The sequence below is a fragment of the Callorhinchus milii genome, unplaced genomic scaffold, assembly GCF_018977255.1.
Source record: "Callorhinchus milii isolate IMCB2004 unplaced genomic scaffold, IMCB_Cmil_1.0 Scaffold5, whole genome shotgun sequence".
Lineage (NCBI taxonomy): Eukaryota > Metazoa > Chordata > Chondrichthyes > Chimaeriformes > Callorhinchidae > Callorhinchus > Callorhinchus milii.
The window spans coordinates 52,720,301-52,742,163 of record NW_024704746.1 but is presented as its reverse complement, the minus strand read 5'-3'; the positions used below and the strand labels follow the sequence as shown (position 1 = coordinate 52,742,163).

The 21,863-nt window shown below is 42.8% G+C and overlaps 1 protein-coding gene across 2 annotated transcripts in view; it reads left to right on the top strand.

Annotated features, from left to right (window-relative positions):
- znf277 (zinc finger protein 277) overlaps positions 1 to 20,328 on the top strand; it is a 36,316-nt gene extending 15,988 nt beyond the window's left edge. For both annotated transcript variants that reach the window (XM_007905131.2, XM_007905130.2), the window contains 8 exons: positions 6,451 to 6,542; positions 9,160 to 9,270; positions 10,607 to 10,739; positions 11,354 to 11,421; positions 12,028 to 12,124; positions 15,263 to 15,305; positions 18,283 to 18,457; positions 19,249 to 20,328. In XM_007905131.2, the coding sequence (XP_007903322.1) occupies positions 6,451 to 6,542; positions 9,160 to 9,270; positions 10,607 to 10,739; positions 11,354 to 11,421; positions 12,028 to 12,124; positions 15,263 to 15,305; positions 18,283 to 18,457; positions 19,249 to 19,435 (906 nt within the window). In that variant the 3' untranslated portion in view covers positions 19,436 to 20,328. The remainder of the gene's footprint in view (positions 1 to 6,450; positions 6,543 to 9,159; positions 9,271 to 10,606; positions 10,740 to 11,353; positions 11,422 to 12,027; positions 12,125 to 15,262; positions 15,306 to 18,282; positions 18,458 to 19,248) is intronic.
- The last annotated feature ends 1,535 nt before the right edge of the window (positions 20,329 to 21,863 follow it).

Below are 21,863 nucleotides of genomic sequence, written 5' to 3'. Positions count from 1 at the left end.
TTTTAAAAAAACTTTTCAATTCAGGCTAATATTTAATTTTGCACTGCAGATTGTTCTGCACTCTTTCAAGCCTCCCTGTGATGTCACAGTCCAAAAGAAAGAGCTGTCAAATTGCAGTATCTTTCTCAATTATTTGGGTAAATCTTTCATGTTGCGTTTTGTATAATTTTTGAAGGCACAGTTCTGATTGATTGTTTATTTGTTCACACAGCAAGTGTGTCTTTTGTGTATCTTTTGAATGGGAACCAAACAAGTTCTTAGCTTCATCTCCACTTACCTCCCAACCACACCAGTGCTCCCGACAAACAAATATTAGACTCAACAGAGTGAGAAAAGATGATGAATAATAATTCTTCCACTTTAAATTGTACCTTTTACGTCAGGACGTCTCAAAGCGCTTCACAGCAGTTAATGTAAAGTGGAGTGACTGCGTGTAATTTTTAGGCTAAGGCACAGCATTCTGCATGGCAATGTCCCACAAACAACCATGAAGTGAATGACCAATTTTATTTCGGGAATTGTTGACCAGGAACCCAGGAGAAACTCTCTTTACGAATTGTGGGATCTTTAATGTCCCTTCTATTTTTGAATCGTGCCACAGAATCTTTCACATTTACCTCAGTTCATGTCTGATCTGTAGTTCACTGGTTAGAGCAATTGCTTCGCAAGCGAGAGATCTGGGTTTGATTCTTGGCAGGACAAAACCTTGGGCAAGTTTCCTTACTCCGTACACACGCTTGATAATAATCCCTCAAGAAAAAAAATTGGTCATTTCAATCCACGACTGTTTGTGGGACTCTGCTGTGCGCAATTGGCTGCCGCATTTCACCCACAAAATATAGTCAATTTACTTTACAGTATATTCTGTGAAGCGATTTGAGACGTCTCAAGCACGTGAAAAGCGCTATATCAAATGCAAGAATTATTATTGTCTGGTCTCATCTCCAACAAAGCAGCGCTCACCCCGCACTGCACAAGAGTGTGAATCTAGACTACGTTAGTCTCTACAACCCACAATCTTGTACTCAGAAGTACACAAACAAGCAAGCCAAGTTAGAAGTGAATAGGTTTCCAATCACTTAAATGTTACTGAGAAAAACAAAGAGAAGATGTTTGCACAGTCGAAGTAGAGGGGGAATGGGTAAACTCTGTTATGACTGGTTGGATGCAAGTGAACGTGCTAAGAAATGCATTGATGTTGCCGATATTGTACAAGTGTGGGTGTATTACCAGTGGGCTTTTCAGAAACATTACAGAGAAATTGTCAGGGGAAAATTGTCAAAAAATTTGCTTTTTCCACAAAGCATTGGCAGGTTCCAGATGCATAACTTGTCAAAATAAAAAATGCCATTTGTGATTGGAGACGTACAAAAAGTGAGTGAGTGCAGATGGTGTTCAATGTTGCCTCGAATCTTCAAAATTCAGCCTCCCATTGCACATACACAAAATAATAGTAATAATCCTTGCATTTGATATTGTATCTCATCACGTTGTTAAGAACGTCTCAAAGCACTTCACAGAATATACAGTATGGTAAAGTGGATTGACTGTGTATTTTGTGGGCGAAAAGAAAAAAAACACAAGTGCAAATTGTTGTTGTTGAAATTCCTACACCAGAATCACCAGTTGTGTTGAAGGAGAAATAAAGTTCGATTTCACGGAACAGCTGCCTCGCACCGGGTCCTCTCCACTCAGAGTCAGAGCCACACATAAGGCTGCCAAAAGAAAATGAAATTATTTTTGGAAGAGGAAAAGCTCAACAGTAGGAACTAAAGACATTTGTGCACTGAGTTCTGCTTGCTCTTAAATAAACACCCCATGGACGAAAGAATCCTATTGAATTTTAATAGACGACAGTACAGAAACTGGTCATTTGGGCCAATGAGTCCGTGCTAGTGTTAATACTCCACATGAGCCTCCACCCCAACTCATTCCCTCTCCCAAACCCTCTCTTGCTTTCTCCCTGAGGTTTGCAAGACCGATAATAATAATAATCCTGCTATTTGATATTAGCTTATCACATTTTTGAGGCTTCACACAATATACTGTAAAGTGATGTGGTGAAAGGGTTGTTCATTTGCTGAGTATCAGGCAACAGTTCATCTTTGGGTGCATTGAAAGAGTCTGTTGTCGAAGGAAAACATGCCTTGTCCATGACCTGGCTCATGACGTATTGAAATCAACAACAACAACAACAAAATTACATTTGTAGAATGCCTTTCACGTTGGGAGGATGTCCCAAGGTGCTGGACAGACACAGTTACGGACCCGAGCTGGGGGTCGGGGTGGGGGAGGGTGGAGGGCGGGGGTGAAGGCAGGGAGATCGAAAGCTCAGTCGAAGGGGAGGGTCTTGAGGTGGGTCTTGAAGGTGGCGAGGGAGGGGACGAAACGGAGGGTCTGCAGGATGGAGTTCCAGAGGGTGGGGTGGGGGAAAGCAGCCCGCCGATAGTGGGGCAAGCAAGGCTGGGGACGTGAAGCAGGCCGGAGCCCGCTGAGTCGAGGGAGCAATGCCAGATCAAAGAAGAAAGTTAAATGGTCAGAACATTTAAAATGTAAGAAGTTAACCCATACATCTCAGAAAAGGTGCCACTTTTTTTTTTGATCAGCCTGATGTCTGACATGAACTGAGGGAAACTTAGTCCAGATGTAGTTTGCACTCGACTCACAAGTGAGAGACCTGGGTTCGATTCCTGGCAGGGTGAAGTGTTGGAGAAGTTTCCTTACTCCACTCCACATGCCTCTGTTTAGCTAGCAGTAAGTAGGAACCCAATTGTTAGTCGACTGGTGGATCGCTTTTCTGACGTGATAATTAATTCAAAAAAAAATAATAATATATTGGTCATTCAATCTATGACTGTTTGTGGGACAATTGGCTGCTGCATTTCGCGCACAAAATATACAGTCAATTCACTTTACAGTATATTCTGTGAAGTGTTTTGAGACGTCTCGAAGACGTGATAAGGCGCTACATCAAATGCAAGGATTATTATTTAAATCAGAGATCTGGGAACCTGTCAATCAGGCAGCCGATACATGCTCACTTCACTGTCCCTGCTCATTAAGGGTTAAACATTGCACAGTGAATTTCAAAGAGTGATTTTATGACTTAAGCTTGCAGTTGTACATTGCAAGCTACATGGGCAAAATGCATGAGTCAGTCCCAAAGGGAGCACTTGCTTATTCTAAGCAGAATATGCATTTGGCTGGGCAGCACAGAGAATTCCTCCCCCAGCCCCACCCCCAACCCCTTCTGGTGTACAGTATCCTGGTGGGACTTATCTTACTGTAACTACTGATTATCTCTGAAACACTACATGATAAATTTTACACAGTAATTCCAGATCAACCATTCCTCGAGCTCCTGTGGATCACACCCTACCAACAGCAAGAGCTACAATGGAATTGGCAGTGCTGCAGGACCTTCTGCCTACTCAGATTCCTATCCAGATTTCCGTGCCTCGGGTCGAGTTCCTTGTTGGGACACAGCTTCACATGCCACATTTAACAAAGTAATGGTTTACAACAACAAAAAATTACATTTATACACAGTCTTTCACGTCAGAAGGACATCCCGTGACTCTGGACAGTTAATGGGTTGCACCCGAGCTGGGATTTGGAATCAAGAGGGTTGGAGGGCAGGGAGGGTGGAGTGTGGCCAAAGGCACGTTTAAAGAGGAACGTCTTGAGACGGACCTTGAAGGAAGCGAGGGAGGGGCAAGGCGGAGGGATTTGGGGATGGAGTTCCAGAGGGTGCCCACAACCTTGAAAACAAAATGAATCCTTCGGAAGGACATCCCAAAGTGCTGTCAGGACCTCTGAGTTCTTCGCAAGGTGCTGTAGAAGTGTAATTTTTGGATGTTGAAGTTCTCATAGGTCAAGGTTATGCCCGTTATATTCTGTGAAGCGCTTTGAGACGTCTCAACAAGGTGGTAAGGCGCAATATCAAATGCAAAGATTATTATTAAAACTTGTAAAGCTGCTGAAGAAGCTTTAGTAATGATTTTATATACCTTTACCCATGATGTGATCAGGATCCTTCCAATCTTCACTGCACAAGAGAGAAATTTGAATTAAAAAAAAGGTTCCAATACCCTATTGCATCGGTTTGGATCCTGCAGTGATGAACCTGCATCCTATTTTTTTTATATATGTTGCTCACACAACGCATTGAAATGAAAATATTAGGAATCCAGTTTCTGTGTCTATGTGCCTTCACCCACACTTGATAGTTTAAGGATGCCAAACAGTATACAGTATATTATATGATCTGGGTGAAATTCATGGAAGATAATGGTTTTGACGATTCTTAAAGTGGAATCAATTAGAATTCAAATGAAATCTAAAAAGCATAAGATCGAAGTTTGGGTCACTTTTTTCAAAGGTGTTGAATCATGGCACTAAATTGGGTGTGAACATTCTGTTGTAGCTTGATATTGGATTGTGATCTCACTTCTGAAGTGTCTTTTTCAAGAGTTTGTTTTGCTCTCCATTGCTATTTAAAGCTCGATATGGTGCAGTGAGACACGACCAGGGTATTACATTACAGCTTAAGCTTTCAAAGCACATTGCATTGACTTGCAGTATACCCAAGCTACAGGTTTTGCGTCTATTTTTTCCTTTAAACAGTGAGTTCATGCGAATTCTTGAAGTCTGCTTGATCAGCCTGGCAAAGACTGGAACTCAGTGCAGGGTATATTTTAAGGAATTTTCTCTATTGGACTGAACTCAGAGGCACTTTTATCCCACATCCAGAAACATTAAAAGCAGATTTTTGCAGATGAAGTAATACTTCATATATTTGTTTCAAACCTTAGAATGATTAAAATAATATGAAAGCAAGAATCTAATTCATAATAATCATACAATGTCTTTAATTATCAAATAATATTCTGTAAAATTTGCCTAAAATTCGGTAAAAACGACCTAAACAGTGTCCGTTTGGCGACTGCCGACTAAATCGCCATTACCTTTATTATTCTTATGGAAGGGCAATTTACTGGTGGGGACTTTTGAAATTACTGCTGTGGAATTCCTCAGGGCTGGTGGGGATTGGGTCCACAACTTTATACGTTAAGTAATGCCCTGACTCAGTATTGAAAGTTTACTTGTTTGATTGATTACAGGAAAAACTGCTTTATCTCCTAGTTACCAACCCAAGAACTCAAATTTTTTTTACACTGTTTCTCCCTCTGTCAACAGCTCAAAACATTCCCTGCATGGTGGCCAAACCCAAAAACTGAATTCTGTTGCTCATATAATTACAATAACTTCCTCTTCAGACTTCCAATGCAATTTAAATGGAGCCTTTCTATCTACGTTGAAGTAGACTAGGATCAAAGACTGACAAAGATCAGTTGCAGATCAAATTCACACGTACTGGTTAATTTAACTTGCACATCAGTCTAACCTCTGTATATAATAATAATCCTTGCATTTGATATAGCGCCTTATCACATTGTTGAGACAGCTCAAAACACTTCACAGAATATATTGTAAAGTGGATTGACTGTGTATGAGTGGGCAAAATCCTCATCATCGCTTTCAAAGACCTCTACGGTCTTGCTGTTCCCTACCTCTTTGACCGGCTAACCCCATACCTGCCTATCCGCACCCTCTGCTCGACAGACTGTGGCCTGTCTCCACGTTCCCCTTCCCTTCCCGCCCCATCATCGGAGATTGAGTCTTCAGTGTTTCTGCCCCCACTCTTTTGAACTCCATAACACAGTCCCTTCACCTCGCCCCCTCCCTTGCCTCCTTCAAGGCCCGTCTCATGACCTTCCTCTTCAATTGCACCTTCGGTCACCAAACAAACCCCCTTCCTGCCCTCCACCCCTCCTGATCCCAAACCCCAGCTCGGATGCACATCATTGACTGTACTGCAGTTTGGGACGTCCTCCTGATGTGAAAGGCGCTATATAAATGTAGTTGTTGTGGTTGAAATGTGGTAGCCAATCCCACGCAGCAGTGTCCCACAAACAGTTGTGGATTGAGTGACCAATTTTTTTTTCGGGGACTATTATCCCCAGAAAGCGATCCGCCAATCGACGAACAACTGGGTTTCTACTTACTACTAGGTAAATAAAAGTCACCCACTACAGCTTTATCACTACATTTGAATGTAAAAACAGCTCACTATGTATGGATCTCCAGGCTTATGTTACTCAATATACTATTCACTGTCTGAGTGAGGATTTCCTTTCTGGGGTGAATAGTGTTCTACTTGTACACCCTCTCCATGTGAGAGCGTGCAAGTTTTTAACCATTGGTTTTCAAGAATGTTTCATATACAAACAAGCTTTTCTCTGTGGGGAGATCAAAACAACACAACAGACATTTCAGCAACTACTGTACAAATTGCCTGATATCCTCTATGGCTCACCTCCTTGTTTTTGATGGAAAACATATCATGTCTAAAACAGTTACTGATTGACTGGGTTTCCTTTTTCACAGGAAGAAGTTTTGGAACAGCAGCAGTGGGAAAGAAACGACAATAACTTGAATCGTGTGTGCATGTTTTGCAGTGAAGAGTTTGCAGGAAATAGGTTTGTACTAATTTTAACCAGAAGAATCTTTAAAGTGACCCGATTGCAAAATGTCCACCCTTCCTGTTTTCGTGATTAATCCCTTCTGGTCTATGACATTCCAGAGGCTAAATACCTGCAAAAGGTTAAACTGGCCTCATCTGTGTTAAAATAACAGCACTGCATGTTCTTTGAGATCACAGATTGTTTTCAGTCCAACATGCAGTTTAAAAAAGAACAAATTCCTTCAGATGAGACATGAAACCGAGATTCCATTTGTCTATTTGGGTGAATGTTAAAGGTCTCATGGCACCATTTGGAAAGATAAGGTGTTCTGCTCAAAGTGACTGTATATTTTGTGGACAACAACAACAACAACAACAAGATTCCATTTATAAAGCGCCTTTCACGTCAGGAGGACGTCCCAAGGCGCTGCACAGTTGGGTCATGACCCGAGCAGGGGGAAATGGTCAGGGTGAGGGGAGGGAAGGGAGGGAGCGAGGAGGGGGGAAATGGTCAGGGTGAGGGGAGGGAAGGGAGGGAGCGAGGAGGGGGAAGAGAGTCGAGAGGGGAGCTGAAGGCACGGTCAAAGAGAAAACACAGCAGCCAATTGTGCATAAACAGTCATGGATTGAGTGACCAAATTATTATTTTTTCTTAAAAAATTATTTTTATTAATTATTTATACTAAAAATATTATATATATATATTTCAGAAGTAAAAGCAGCATACAAATGCAAGAATTATTATTGTACATGTACACAATAACAACTGGCATTTATATGAAGTCTCAGAGCTCTGGTCCCAGTTAAACTTACTTTAAAATGTCTCAGCTCATCTGAATTGTAGTAATCACATAGAATAGAGGACAGACTTCAGGTTGTGAAATTAAGCAATATCTTAATAATAATACTAACCCTTGCATTTGATGTATCGCCTTATCACGTCGTTGTGGCATCTCAAAGCGCTTCACAGAAACACGGCAGCATAGCATAGCAGTGTCCCACAAACAGTTGTGGATTGAGTGACCAATTTTTTTGGAGGGATTATTACTCATAGAGAGGAATCTGCCATTCAACTAACAACAGCGATCCTACTTACTGCCAGGTAAACAGAGGTGTGTGGAGTAAGAAAATTTGCCTAAGGTTTTGCTCACCCGGAAATCAAACCCAGCTCCTCTCGCTTGCGAAGTGAACACACCAGCCACTACGCTATGGGACTCCAGACTTTGTCACGCACGACGATACTTATCTTAACCTAATCTTTCCCGTTTTGCAACTCGGTCATGATGGGAAGCACTCAGCGTTGTGTGACGTTATTTTCAAAAACCGTTTGTTTTATGATTGGCTGTAGTTTTGCAACAGTAGCAAGAAAAACAGTCTTCTTCATGGACCTCAAATCTTTACGTTTGAAATTGATATAAATCCGGACCTGTTTTTGATTATTTGCAGCAATGAACTCCCAACACCTTCTGAGAAGGATTACTTCATCAAAGAGGTCACCCGGCCTATAAATAGTGGTCTCCTGCTGTAAAATATGAAGCTCTATGAAAACATTCAGACAAAAGGAAACTGTCTGGATCCTTTGATCTGGAAGTTACCATAGATCCCACCTATTTGTGTATTGAAAAGGACACCGCTCCTTTGAATTAGCAGATAAGTCAAAATAATAACTGGGACTGGGGGCTGCTTTTCGTGCTTTCTCCTCCTCATGAAATCAATGATTTCTCTGTAGCACACCTTGGTGAAAAAGTTAACTACTAAAATAACTGGATCAAGGAGTCCAATAGAGTAAGGATTAGCATGCTCACCTTGCAAGCAACAGGGTCAGGGTTCGATTCCCAGGGTGGGGGGGGGGGGGCGAAACCTTGGGCAAATTTCCTTACTCCACACTCTGCTTCACATAGCAGTAAATAGAAACTCGGATGTTGGTCAATTGGTGGATCACTTTCCTGGGGTAATAATCCCCCCCCACCAAAAAAAAATTGGGTCACTCAATCAACGGCTGTTTGTTCTACATTGCTGTGCGCAATTGGCTGCCTCAACCAATTGAGCAATTGGTTTCGCCCATAAAATACACAGTCAATCCACTTACCAATATATTATGTGAAGCGTTTTGAGGCTTCTCAATGACATGATAAGGCTCTGTATCAAATGCAAGGATTATTATTAGCATTATCAAGTGACCATTATTTGTGTCATAAAATCAGATTTCAAGTGTTGAGGGCATTTCAATTGGACCAATGGGGGGAGAGGTTGTATTTTAGGTAAGGCCAGTGCTGAACTCAGCTGATGTTCATGAATGTCCACTTTCCAGCAGAGGTGACTGGATAGTTGTGAGCAGCTCTTGTTCCCCTCCCTCCCTGTCCAAGAAGCACTGAAGTCAATCTTTCAGCAAAGGGTTTGCATCCATGCTGGGTTGAAATCAAGAGATTTGGATGGTAGTGGGGCAGGAGTGTGGCCAAAGGCACAGTCAAAGAGGAAGATCTTGAGACAGTGTTCTTAGCTCCTTACTTTTGTTCTTACCTTTCAGGTAGCAGGTAAGATTAAATTCAGAAAGGATCGTATGAGTGGGAAAATTATGTTTTTAGGGGATGAATTTTAAAAAATTAAAACTTTTCATTTGACTGTCTATACAGGGCTATTTTCTTGAACCACATGGCCAGAGATCATTCTTTCAACTTGGGTCTTCCTGACAATATTGTGTACTGCAACGAATTCCTCGATTTGCTGCAGAAAAAACTGGACAAGTAAGTTTATCCTTCCATTTTCAATGTGGGTAAGATTAGGAAAGCTGCACACAAAGGAGGTGTGATGGAGCACTGCTGTTCAACATGCTGGGGAGAAGGGGATCAAGGCTTGATTCCTGCAGTATTATGTTGTCTTGGGACATCCTCCTGACGTGTAAGCCGCTATACAAATGTAATTTGTTGTTGTTGTCTTCCTTTGCACTTAACTGCAGGAAAAATTATATTGCTGAATGCATTTCTTCTTTTGCATGCATTTGCCCAACCTTTTTTTCTTAAGGTCTGTTTTTTCTCTCTCTGTCTCTTTCTCTCAATAGTTCAAAACATTTTCATTTTTTAAAAAATGTTGCATTGCTTCAACAAAATGATTCATTTTTTTAAAATTCATAATACCATCATAATTCTTGCACTTGGTTCAGAACCTTATCACATTGAAACATCTCAAAGGGCTTCAGAAGTTTTCTTTGATCTTTAGAGGCTATTTTGTGGGTAACAGTGCTTTTGCATGCAGCAATGTCCCACAACAAGCTGTGAAGTGAGTATTAGTTAGCGTATTTGCCTCGTAAGCAAGAGGACTATGGTTCAATTCACGGTTGGGGTGAAACCTTAGGCAAATTTCCTTACTCCTCACGCCTCTGTTTAGCTAGCAATCAGTAGGAACCCAGTTGTTAATTGATTGGTGGATCACTTTCGGGGGCAATAATCCTGCAAAAAAAAATGTGGTCACTCAATCCACGAATGTTTGTCGGACACTGCTGTGCACAATTGGCTGCCACATTTCGTCCACAAAATTCATTAGATGTTATGCAGAGCCCTGAGACATCTCAATGACATGGTGAGACAAGGACTGCAAATGCAAGGACTATTATACTGTATTTACCTTTAATCCACTTCAATTATTAATGCAGTTACCCAGGATTGCATCCACAGAGTGGACAGTTGTATTCACCATGGGGACCCCACAGGTGTACATTGTTTCCATCAGGAGTTAGCCGAAGGTAAAACTTCTGCTGAATATTCCCATTTCACTTGACATTGAAGCCAGTTGCAATCCTCTGAGAGCAAACCTGACTGAAAACTTATCAGCAGATCCTGGTGAGTGAACCCAGGACCCTTCCGATGGAATGCGTTTGATTCTCAGTGAATAAACTCCCTGGGAAATCTTGTGCAGGAGTTGTGTTTTTACTGTTTTGCTCCAAATCATTTTTCTGATTCCTTTGCAATAAATGTTTGTTTTGTTTCTTTCCATGTTATGCCTTGATAATTGAGAGTGACTTGGGCACTGAGCAGTATCACTGAGTTTTACATGTGTGATTGGTTTACACACCCTGTTCTTTAGTTTGCAGTGCTTATATTGTGAGAAAACATTCCGTGACAAAAATACACTGAAAGATCACATGAGGAAAAAACAGCATCGGAGAATCAATTCTAAAAATAGCGAGTATGACCGCTTTTACATCATCAACTATCTGGTAAGATTTGTGTACATCAATACAGTTTTATCTTGGGAAACTATCCCTTTGGTTTGGGGACCTGAGTAAATTATTTCCTGCAGTGCTGCTCTAAAACGATAGATTGTGAAGCATTGTGTCTAGCATTGTGTTTACAGCGCCATGAAATTGTTTCACAAGATCAAGATACACAGCCAATGATAATAATCCTTGAATTTGATACAGCGGCTTATCACATTGTTGAGACGTCGCAAAGCACTTTAGAGAATATATTGTAAAATGGATTTTGTGAGTGAAATGCGGCAGCCAATTGCGCAAGCGGTGTCCCAAAAACAGTCGTGGATTGAGTAACCGCATTTTGTTTTGAGGGATTATTACCCTTGGAAACCAATCCACAAATCGACTAACAACCGGGTTCCTACTTATTTCTAGGTAAACAGGTGTGTGGAGTAAGGAAATTTGGCTAAGGTTTCGCCTCAAACGGGTATTGAACCCGGGTCCTCTCGCTTGTGAGGCGAGTGCACTAACCACTACATTATAGGAATCCATCAATGGGACTTCAAAAATCAGTGCAGATTCTGTAGCCTCTTACAGTTTAAAGAATAAAGAATAATGTTAAATTGTGCCACCTTTAGGAACTGGGGAAGAGTTGGGAGGAGGTTCAGTCTGAAGACGACAGAGAAATGATGGATGAGCAGAATGAGTAAGTTGCTTTATGATTTCCAGATGTCCTGGGAATGCCACCCTGTTTCCAATCTGTGGCTGAATTGCCTTTGTTTTTTCTCATATCGAAGAAGTGAAGTGGGATCGTGGCGGAAGGCAGCGAGCTTTCTCATGGTTCAGTTGACATCAAACATTGCAATTTACTCTTCATTGATTTGTGAAGAGCAGAGCAAGAGTTGAAAGAACATGGTCATGACAATAGCCGTGACTGTGCAAATCACTGTTCAGTAAGTGGGAGAAAGCTCAGCTCTGCCTCCAGTCACAAAGAGTCGGCAATGTAAGTTAGCGAGCTACAGATCCAACAGAGAGTTTATAAGGAAATGCTTTCACAGAGGGTGGTGAGAATGTGCAACTTGCTGCTGGAAGCTATGGTTGAGCAATGTGTTTTACGAGAAAACTTGATGCATACACAAGGGAGAAAGGAGTGGAGGGGATGAGGAGCAGCGGAGGCTTGGGCAGAGCACAAACACCATGAAGTAGTTTGGGGCTGAATGGCCTGTTTCCGTGCTGTAATGTGCTATGTAATTACGTGTAACTATATAATTGAACGGTCTTTGTGTAACTTGATTTTTACATTCTTTTACAGTGATTGGTCTGATTGGCAAGATCACCCAGTTTGTGCTCTTTGTCTCTTCTGTGAGAATCCCGCAGACAGCACTGAAAATTTGCACTATCATATGAAGGTATTTTTTGGAGTCGGTGTTTGACATGTGGAAACACATCACTGTACTAAGAGTATCCAAGCCAAACTGAGAATTCCATGCATCCCATCTACACATGGAAATCCCACTTTCTCCCTGGAGGGGCACATCCTGCTTACCTAATTCCGGAAAGTATTAGGCACAGGTTGGCAAGAGCCAAGGCTTGGGGAGTGTGCGTAGGAGTAATGGCTGGAGTCTGTCCAGGTAAACCCACATTGTTTGCCATTGATATCACTGTCTGAGAAGCTTTCCCACTGCTTGTCCAGCTAGAATTACCCTACCCATTAGGGAGCTGAGTGGGAGGATTCCCTGTTCCCTACCCCCAGTGACTGGTCTGCCCTTAAAAGTCCTGCCGATGAACTAGGCTGGCTATGCTGTTAATAACAGTGCCCTGGAATACTGCAGGAACCGGACTACCGAGACCACCACACAGTACTGCCTCGATTCCAACATTCTATTGCCAAACATATTACCTTGGACCCACGCTTACCTACATGCCCTCCTGTGAAGGTAAAGTACTAGCAGAGGAAACATGCAAAGCATTGAAGGCTGAGCAATGATGTGACGAAGTAGCTGGATCATTTCCTTTAATTGAATAAAATAAATCTCTGACCTGCTGACTCCCTACCAACCTGCCCGCTCCCTCCGTTCGGCGGGCTCTGGTCTGCTCCATGTCTCTCGCCTGACCCGCTCTACCATCGGTGGCCAGGCTTTCAGCCTCTCTACCCCCACACTCTGGAACTCCATCCCACGGTCCCTTCGCCTCACTTCTCCCCTTGCCTCCTTCAAGGCCGGTCTCAAGACCCTTCTCTTCGACCGTGCCTTTGGTCTCCCTCCCTCATCCTACACCACCCCTCCCCCATGCTCGGGCCCCGACACCTGACTGTTCAGCGTTTTGGGACGTCCTCCCGACGTGAAAGGTGCTCTATAAATGTAATTTTGTTGTTGTTGAATACGACTTCTTAATTCAATAAAACTATGTTTGTTTGTGAAGCCATTATCCGACAACTCAGACCCACTTTCTGAAGTTTGGCACCTCTTTTCCAAAATCAAAATCTGTTGAGCATCAATGCAACATACCCTGGAATTGTACTGCCAGCTAGCCATGTCCCACTAGTCTGTGGTTTGATCCTTGGGCGTGAGACACCACACTCCCTGCCTCTGCAACCTCTTTCCCACTTATACCAGATCTACAACAACAACAAATTGCATTCACACAGCGTCTGTCACATCGGTAGGATGTCCTGAGGCGCTGTACAGTTAAGGGTTTGCACCTGAGCTGGGGATTGGAATCAAGAAGGCTGGAGGATAGGGAAAATGGCAGTGGGAGTGTGGCCAAAGGCACGATCAAAGAGGAAAGTCTTGAGACGGGCCTTGAAGGAGACGAAGAAGGGGCCGAGGCGGAAGGATTTGGGATGGAGTTCCAGACGGTGGGGGCAAATAAGCTGAAGACCCGTCTGCCAATGATTGGGTGGGCGGGGCAGGGGACATGGAGCAGGTATTAAGAGGTTGCGGAGGTAGGGAGGAGCCACGACCGTGGAGGGCTTTAAATGTGAGGATGAGGATTTTAAACTCAATCCTCTGAGGGATGGGGAGCCAGTGGAGGCTAAGGATGGGGCTAATCTGCTCACAGAGCTTAGTACGGGAGAGGAGACGAGCGGCAGAATCCTGGATAAACTACAGCTTGTGGAGGAAAAAGTTGGGGAATCTACATGTTGTACTGCAACACGTGATTCCGGAACTTCGTGCCTTGTACAGGAGAATATTTAAAAGATATTTCATTCACTGTAAAGTTTGATGACTATGTATTTCGTTGACAGATATGACAGACAATTTGTCCAGAGCAGTATCCCACAAACAACAAAGTAGGCAATGGCCAATTTGTTGTTGGGGTGGTGAAGGGGGGATTGTCGCCCAGGCAACCAAGAGAAACTACCTTTTTACTTTCTCTGACAACCAATGGATGAGTCAAGAATAGGCCACCAGTGGGAAACCTCACATTCAGATTTAAACGTTCTGCTCTGTTCTTGACTGTTACACAAACTCACCCGCACAAACTCTATCTCCATCACACCAGTCCTTTCCATTCTCCACTGGCTCCCAATTACCAAAGGGATCGATTTCAAGAACCTCACACTTGTTTTCAAATCCCTTCATGCCGTGGCACATCCCTACCTTTCCAATCTGTTGTTTCCCCATTCCACTACCTGCTACCTCCACTCGGTGGCTCCCGCCTCCTGCTTATCCCTCGTGCCCTCCGCTCCACCATTGGTGGCTGCGCTTTCAGTCATTATGCCCCAAAACTCTGGGGCGAACACTCTCCCTCAATCCCTTCACCTTTCCCCCTCTTTCCCCATCTTCAAATTGCAGCTCAAGACCATCTTTAACCATGCTAACAGCCACCTCCCCAATCCCCTTGGCTCAGTGTCACTGGCAAGCCCCCTGAAACGCTACCTTGTTTGAAGGGCGCTATATAAATGCAAATTGCGTTGTTGTTACGGAATAGTGTTGAGGGTTGCGACCATGATAGAAAAGGAATCATGTCATAGAATCATAGAATTATTCAGCGTGTCTGTATACACCTAAAACCTTTCTTGTATACAGCATGTCTGTATACAATTATACATCGTGTCTGTGCCGGCTCTTTGAAAAGAGCTATCCAAATCAATCCCACTCCCCTGCTCTCTCCCCATAGCCCTGCAAGCTTGCCCTCCCCAAATAATTATCTACTCTCTTAAAAGTTGTTATTGAATCAGGTTACACCAGCCTTTCAGGCAATGCATTCCAGATCCGAACAACTCGCTATGTGAGAAAAATTCCTCGCACCTCCCCCGTTTCTTTTAACAACGATTTTAAATCGGTGTCCTCGGGTTACCGACCCCCCCGCCAGTGGAAACAGCCTAGTTGTTCATTATGTAATACTCTTCATACTGTAAATTAAGTTTCATTTGCCAGATCAGTAAGTGCAATGTCGCTGCCATTGTCATCTGAAAATGGCTATAATCATACATAATGTTGAACAGTTGCCTGTAAATATTCTGATAGGAAAATTGTGTATTCATGTACCAAGTATGTATTTAATTTGTTAAATCTATTTAAAGCGACTGTTGTGTTTTGCAGGAGGCACATGGATTTGATCTACTGAAACTGAAGTCTGAAATGGGTATGTATGTAAAATAGGTGCGTTGTATTCATTTGAGTATTCATCTGATCTGACCATCACAGACAAGACCACTTCCTCATCTCCCTCTTCTCCCATATCACCCTCCCTCCTCCCAGTCCTCCATCATCTTTTTCCACCCATGGAAAATGCTTCCCCCNGAATCCCTCACAAACGCCCTCTCATCCTCGGACCTTCTCTCCCTCTGGCCTTCCACCTGCAGTAAACCAGATGCAGCTATCAAGCTGCTGAACGATGACCTCTCTTCCACCTTTAATTCCCTGTTCCTCTAAAAATCAGGTCCGTCTGCAAACCTACCAGCTCCCCCTGGTACAGCAGTCACCTCCTCTCCTTCAAATCTCATCCGCCTGGCTGCCTCCTCTTTTTAAATCCTTTTCAAATCCCTTCATGCCCTCGCACTTCCCTACATATCCGACCTGCTTTATCCCCTACTCCCAACACCCGCTGCCTTCGCTCGAATGCGCCTTGGAACGTCCTCCCAACGTGAAAGGCGCTCAATAAATGGAATCTTGTTGTTGTTGAATGGCTCCAGTCTCCAGCCACTACACCCCGAAACTCAGGAACTCTGTCCCTCAATCCCTCCGCCTTGCCCCTTCCCTCCCCAGCATCAAATCCCACCTAAAACCTTTCTTTTTGATCGTGCTTATGCTCATCTCCCCCGCCCTCTTCCCCTGACTCGTTGTCAGACTCCACCTCTGTCAAGCGCTCCGGGACCTACCCCACGTGAAGGGTGCTATATAAATGCAAGTTGATGTTGTTGTGTATTCACTCAAGTTGTGTCAATTTTCAGGCATCGTATTTGATCTCAAGAGGCTGTGGCCTACAGTGCAGATTTTCTTCACAATCATTTCACCAAGTGATATTCTCGCACATAACAAAAGTCCTATTTGCCACATTAAAATAATAATGATCCTTGCATTTGATATAGCACCTTATCATGTCATTCAGACGTGTCAAAATGGTTCATATATTGTAAAGTGGATTGATTGTTTATTTTGGGGGCGAAATGCGGCAGCCAGTGGCGCACAGCAGTGTCCGACAAACAGCCATGGAGAGAGTGACCAGTTTTATTTGGGAGATTGTTGGCAACTCGAAAAGAGAAGTAACTTTCTTTTTTCAAATACTGCTGTGGGATCTTTGACATCCACCTCAGTTTAACATCTTCCCCAAAACTGTATTGAAGTGTCAGCTTAGACTGTCCTTCCAAGTCCCAACGTGAGGCTTGAACATCCATTACATGTGAGTTGGTTCAAAGTAGGACTCTGGCATTCACCCTGCTCTGTTTTGAGACCTTGGCACTGCAACACTGTCGTACAGCCAGAATGTTTGTGCACTCCAGTGTTTGATATATAGATGCGTATGTCAACAGGAAGAATTCAGAAAAAGATTCAGAGGCCCATCATATTCACTCTTGTGTTGTTTAAGGCTTTCTGTACACTTACAGGAACAGGGAGAGTTGCTGGGATGCGGGAGGAGGAACTGGGATGCAAGGGAGGCAAGTCTGTTTAGAAGCAAAGGGAACGGAGTATCTAGGAAACAGCGGGAAACAGTTATGAAGGATACACAGGAAGAAAAACGGGGAAAAAATCTTAAATGGTAATCCTCACATTTAAAGATGTAAGTTAACAGTTTGTGAGTAGTATTACCATAGAGTAGCATTGAATGGAATTCGAGATGTTTCAACGTACACCTTATCACGTCGACTACCAGAGATTTTTTACATCGGATGAAATGATAAGTGGGCATTGTTAAACCATGCAAACATCACCCAAGTTTGCAGAATAATGTTACAACAATAACTTGCATTTATACAGTGCCCTTCACGCAGGGCAGGATCTCGGAGCTCTTAACAGTGGCAAAGCCTAACACTGAGCCAGAGGGAGAGGGAGGCGGTCGAAGTTGTGTATTCACTACATTAGTTGTGATGTAAAAGAAGGGAGGAAGGGGACAAGGCGGATGGATTGAGGGAGAGAGTTCCAAAGCTTTGGGATGCATTGGCTGAAAGCACGGCTGCTGATGTTAGAGCGGAGGGAATAAGAACGAACAGGAGGCCAGAACCAAGCAGAGGCAGCACATAGCGGAGTGGGGAGAAAGCAGGATGGAGAGGTTGGGATGTGCCAAGGGAGAGGAGAGAAGGATATATTTTTATGTTAGGGTGATTGATCTGGATTTAATCTTGTAAAATAAATGATCTCGAGAAGTTCTTAATCTTAAATTTGCTCTGTGTTCTCGTTGCCTGTTATCTAGCTTGTCAGTTGCCTGTGACTTTGCATGTTCTGTCACTGCATTGCCTTGGTATTGCAGTGCAGCCCTTGAGAGTGCAGAACTTCACACATTCCAAAAAGATCTCTACTGCAGGGAATGTTGCTTCACACAGCACGGCATCAATCATAAAAGCCGTGACCCCTGTCAATAATAATGAAGCACATTTGAACAGAGAGCTTTGTGGTGAAGTTAGAGTGAATGATAGCTTTTATAATGGGTACTCATATAGCGCCATATGTCATTGAGAAGTCTCAAATATATTATTTTATTAAATATAATTATATTAAACATAATTATAAGATGAACAGAATAATGTGGATATTGGATAGTGGACAATTTCTGTCTGGTAGCTGGATCCAAACAACAGCTTGCATTTATGTTGTGCGCTTCACGCTGGTTAGTTTCCGCAGGACATATTGTTAAAATTACAGCGAAAACGGTTAGAAACAACAGCATAACTTCATACAGAGGGTTGTGAATTGCCCAGTGCAGTGTACCAGAAGGTTGTGGAGGCAGAATGATTTAAAATATTTAAAAGGGAGATGGGTATATCTGTGGGAAATATGGGTGAGGGGAAAGGGTAATAAATGGGACTGAATGGTCTGCCGTTTAACTGGTGTAACAGACTTGACAGTCTGAATGGCCTCCTCCTGTCCGTATCTGACTAACTGGACACTTCTTTCCCATTTCACAGGTTTAAACTTCTACCAGCAGGTGAAATTAATCAACTTCATCAGAAGGGAGGTCCACCATTGCCGATGCCACAGCTGCCGGGAAAGGTTCAGCTCGAAAGCAGAAGTGGTGAATCACATGACGGAAACAAAACACATCATGTCCCTGCTGGATCAGTCAGCATGGGATCAACCACAGTAAGTGTCCAAATCAAAGATGTTTTATCATATGCCATTATGTACTCCAGACTTAGTTTTAAACTTCCTCTTTTTGTGAAGTTCTTCAATTCAGCATAAACTAAAAGCAATGTACGTGTGATTCACTGTGATCGTCTTTTGCAAAAGCTAAAAGTGGGCTAAAACTTGGTGGCGCTCTCGCTTTTGAATCAGAAGAAACTCACGTTAAGTCGTATCAGTCATGACCATAACATTTAATGTGACTTACCCGAAGTCCGAGTTACAAGCAAACTGTAGAAGTCATAGAAAATCCAATTTAATCAATAATCTACACTGCACATGTGTGATTCAATACAGCCGGGAAGTGCGCATGTAGTGACAAGTTAACACTACATTTCCCACGATTCAATGCGTCTTCACATGTTATCACATGCGCACTTACCTGCAAATGTTGGAATTGCTTTGAATCGGAAATAAAGTTCTTCTGCGCATGCGTAGATAGATGAAGATTATGTTTCCCGTGATTCAATGCAGCTGGCCAGTAAGTGCATACACGTCGACGGGTCAGGACGTATTCTCCCATGATCCAAGGCCTCCGATAAGCATGGGAGTAATGGAGGTAGGAGAGCGGAGTTATGAGTTAGGAGATGAGTAATACGAGTTGTGTAAAGAAATTAAGTTGTTTTGAAAAAACACTGAATGGGACACCGTTGGGTGTACGAGTTAAACGATTATGCAATTTATAAAGATAAGATTTATGTGACTTTTACTCTATAATGCAATAGGGAATTCCCTGTTTCTCCTTCTCCCAGGTATTACTTTCCCACGTATGAAAACGACACTCTTCTGTGCACGCTGTGGGATAGTGAGAGTGAATCAGGGACTGAGAGGCGAGCAGTGAGAGTTCCCGTTATCGCAGAAGATATTTTGAACTTAGAAGCTTTAAAACAGACCAGTGTTTTGAACAATTTGCTGCAGCAACCATTTGGCAGAAACTAAAGTGGATCCTGTTATCTACACCGTTTAACAACCTGGCTTCCTGAGGGATTCTATAAACATAAGCAAGCAATGTCAGGAACATAGGAATAACGTGGCCACCCAAATTCTTCCGGGTTAGTCAATGATATGGTGGGTCTGATGTGTGTACTTACTTGTCAACACTTCACAATATTCTGTGAACCCGCTGGAAATCACATCTGATTACATGAAGGTGCAGTGATTCTGCCAACATAGCCTTTCCCTACCACATAACTTAGGAGGCTTTTTTTTAATGAAGTATGGTGCATGATATATGGCAAAGTATAAAGTTTCACTTTACTCTATTTGGCAGGAGAAAAGGCTCGCAAGTATTGTTGAAGCATTTTGAGAAATGTTGTGTTGAACTAAGTTGTCGCTCAGTTTTCTAACTTGGTGATTTAATCAATTTTTTTNAAATGGTGTGGAGGGAAGTCTATAGCGTGCTTTCACAGCACCGCTGCCTGATATTTGATATACACACGGACTGTATACGCAACAGGAAATGTTCACAAGTTGTGTCATCACTCAAAAAAGAAAATGACTGAATACAAGTACGTAAACAATCATCTGAGCAGTCTGATGAATTTCATGGGAAAAAATGTACATTTTAAAACTTAACATTTAGGTGATATTGACTGCAAGTCATACATATGAAAAGTTGCGGTTGTAAATATGGAAGTGAAAGATCATGCTCAACAAATTTCTTAGAAGAGCTGCCAGATTTTTTTGGGTCTCACAACTTGAGCTGTTTTTAAAACCATGACCTATTGGAATGACTTTGTGTTTCTTTCACCAACGGTTCCTCAGATTGCAGTGGAAAATACAGTGACATCATTTTGTTTATCTTTAAGCAGAAAATAAAGTTTCAAAAGGTTCTTCTATCTGATCAATGTCTTAATTTTTTTTTACGTTAAAAAATTGGATGCCACAAGACAATTTGAAGAAAACGTTTCTATCGTCTTTAGGTATCAGGTAAGTGGTGTCGGAATGTCAGAATCGAGCCAACCCTCTGTGGTGGTCTCATTGTCTGGCTCTGCAGAAATCCATGGCATTGCTGATGACAGCACAATCGGCAGGACTTGGAGGGGCAGACACTGGTGTCAGGAATCCTTCCCACTTGACTCATATTTACCCTGCAAGCAAAATCTCTAACAGATAGGATGGCCCCAGCTGGACAAGCAGCAGGAAAGCATGCCTTCACTGTTTCCAATGAGAAGTTATGTGTTTTTGCTGGTTAAAATCCAGCAGTCCCCCAACACACTCTTGGTCCCCAAGCTGCACTTTATACTCTCTGGAATTCAGTGAGCAGTGCGTCTCTCCAGGGAGGAAAGTGTATATTCCATTTCAGACACGGAAATTTCCAGTTGTGGTCATCAAAGGAGCTCTGATACAATTAAGCACGTTGATCGATTTCCACCTGTGTTAAGACACCCATCTCGCTTTGCAAGTGAGAGTCCTGAGTTCAATTCCAGGCAGGGCGAAACCTTGGGCAAGTTTCCTTACTCCACACAGAGCCTAATAATAATCCCTCCAAAAAAAAACAATAATAAATTGGTCATTTTCAATCCATGACTGTTTGTGGGACACTGCTGTGCGCAATTGGCTGCCACGTTCGCCCACAAATATACAGTCAATTCACTTTACAGTATATTCTGTGAAGCGCTTTGGGACATCTAGAAAAGCGCTATATCAAATGCAAGGATTATTATTATTATCTCTGTATTTCTGGGCCATTGAGTCGAAACCCCAAAATTCTGAATGCAGCAAGCTTGGTTTGAGCCTGTTGTCCAAGGAACAAAAATGACAAGAGGTTTAGTTTGGCTTGTTTGTGACCTGCTGGAGTGCATTCTCTTGGCTTCAATTCCACTTTGGAAGTACTGTACATCACGCAGAGCCACGGCATCCCCATTTCTACATAACCTGCTTTTCAAGTCTACTCCCTGTGAGTCAGCGTCGCGACCCTTAACACCAGGAGTCCCGACTTGTTCTCTTGTAAATATTGTCAGAAATCATTCATGCTCTTGACCCTTGAAAAGAACTAGATGTGCACACCTCTTCAGAGTCTCTGGTGGAGAGGAATTGGACGTGTACATTGTATTTCATCCCCATTGATGGATGGTTACATTGTGCTTCCCCCCCTCCCCCCCACTCATCTGCAGGCGAGGTGTTAACTAAATTCCACATTGGACGATACACAAATCTACCTTACCACTTCTACTCTTGGTTCCAGGTCCACTGATATTCAGTCTGCTCATCTGTTTGACTTCAAGGACTAGATGAGACACAATTTCTTATAACTCAATATGGATATGACAAAAGCCTGCTGTTTGACTCCCTCTGACTACTCACTTCCAGCTCCGACCTCAACCTCCTGGCTTCTCTCAAACTCACCAAACCAATGTGACAGCTG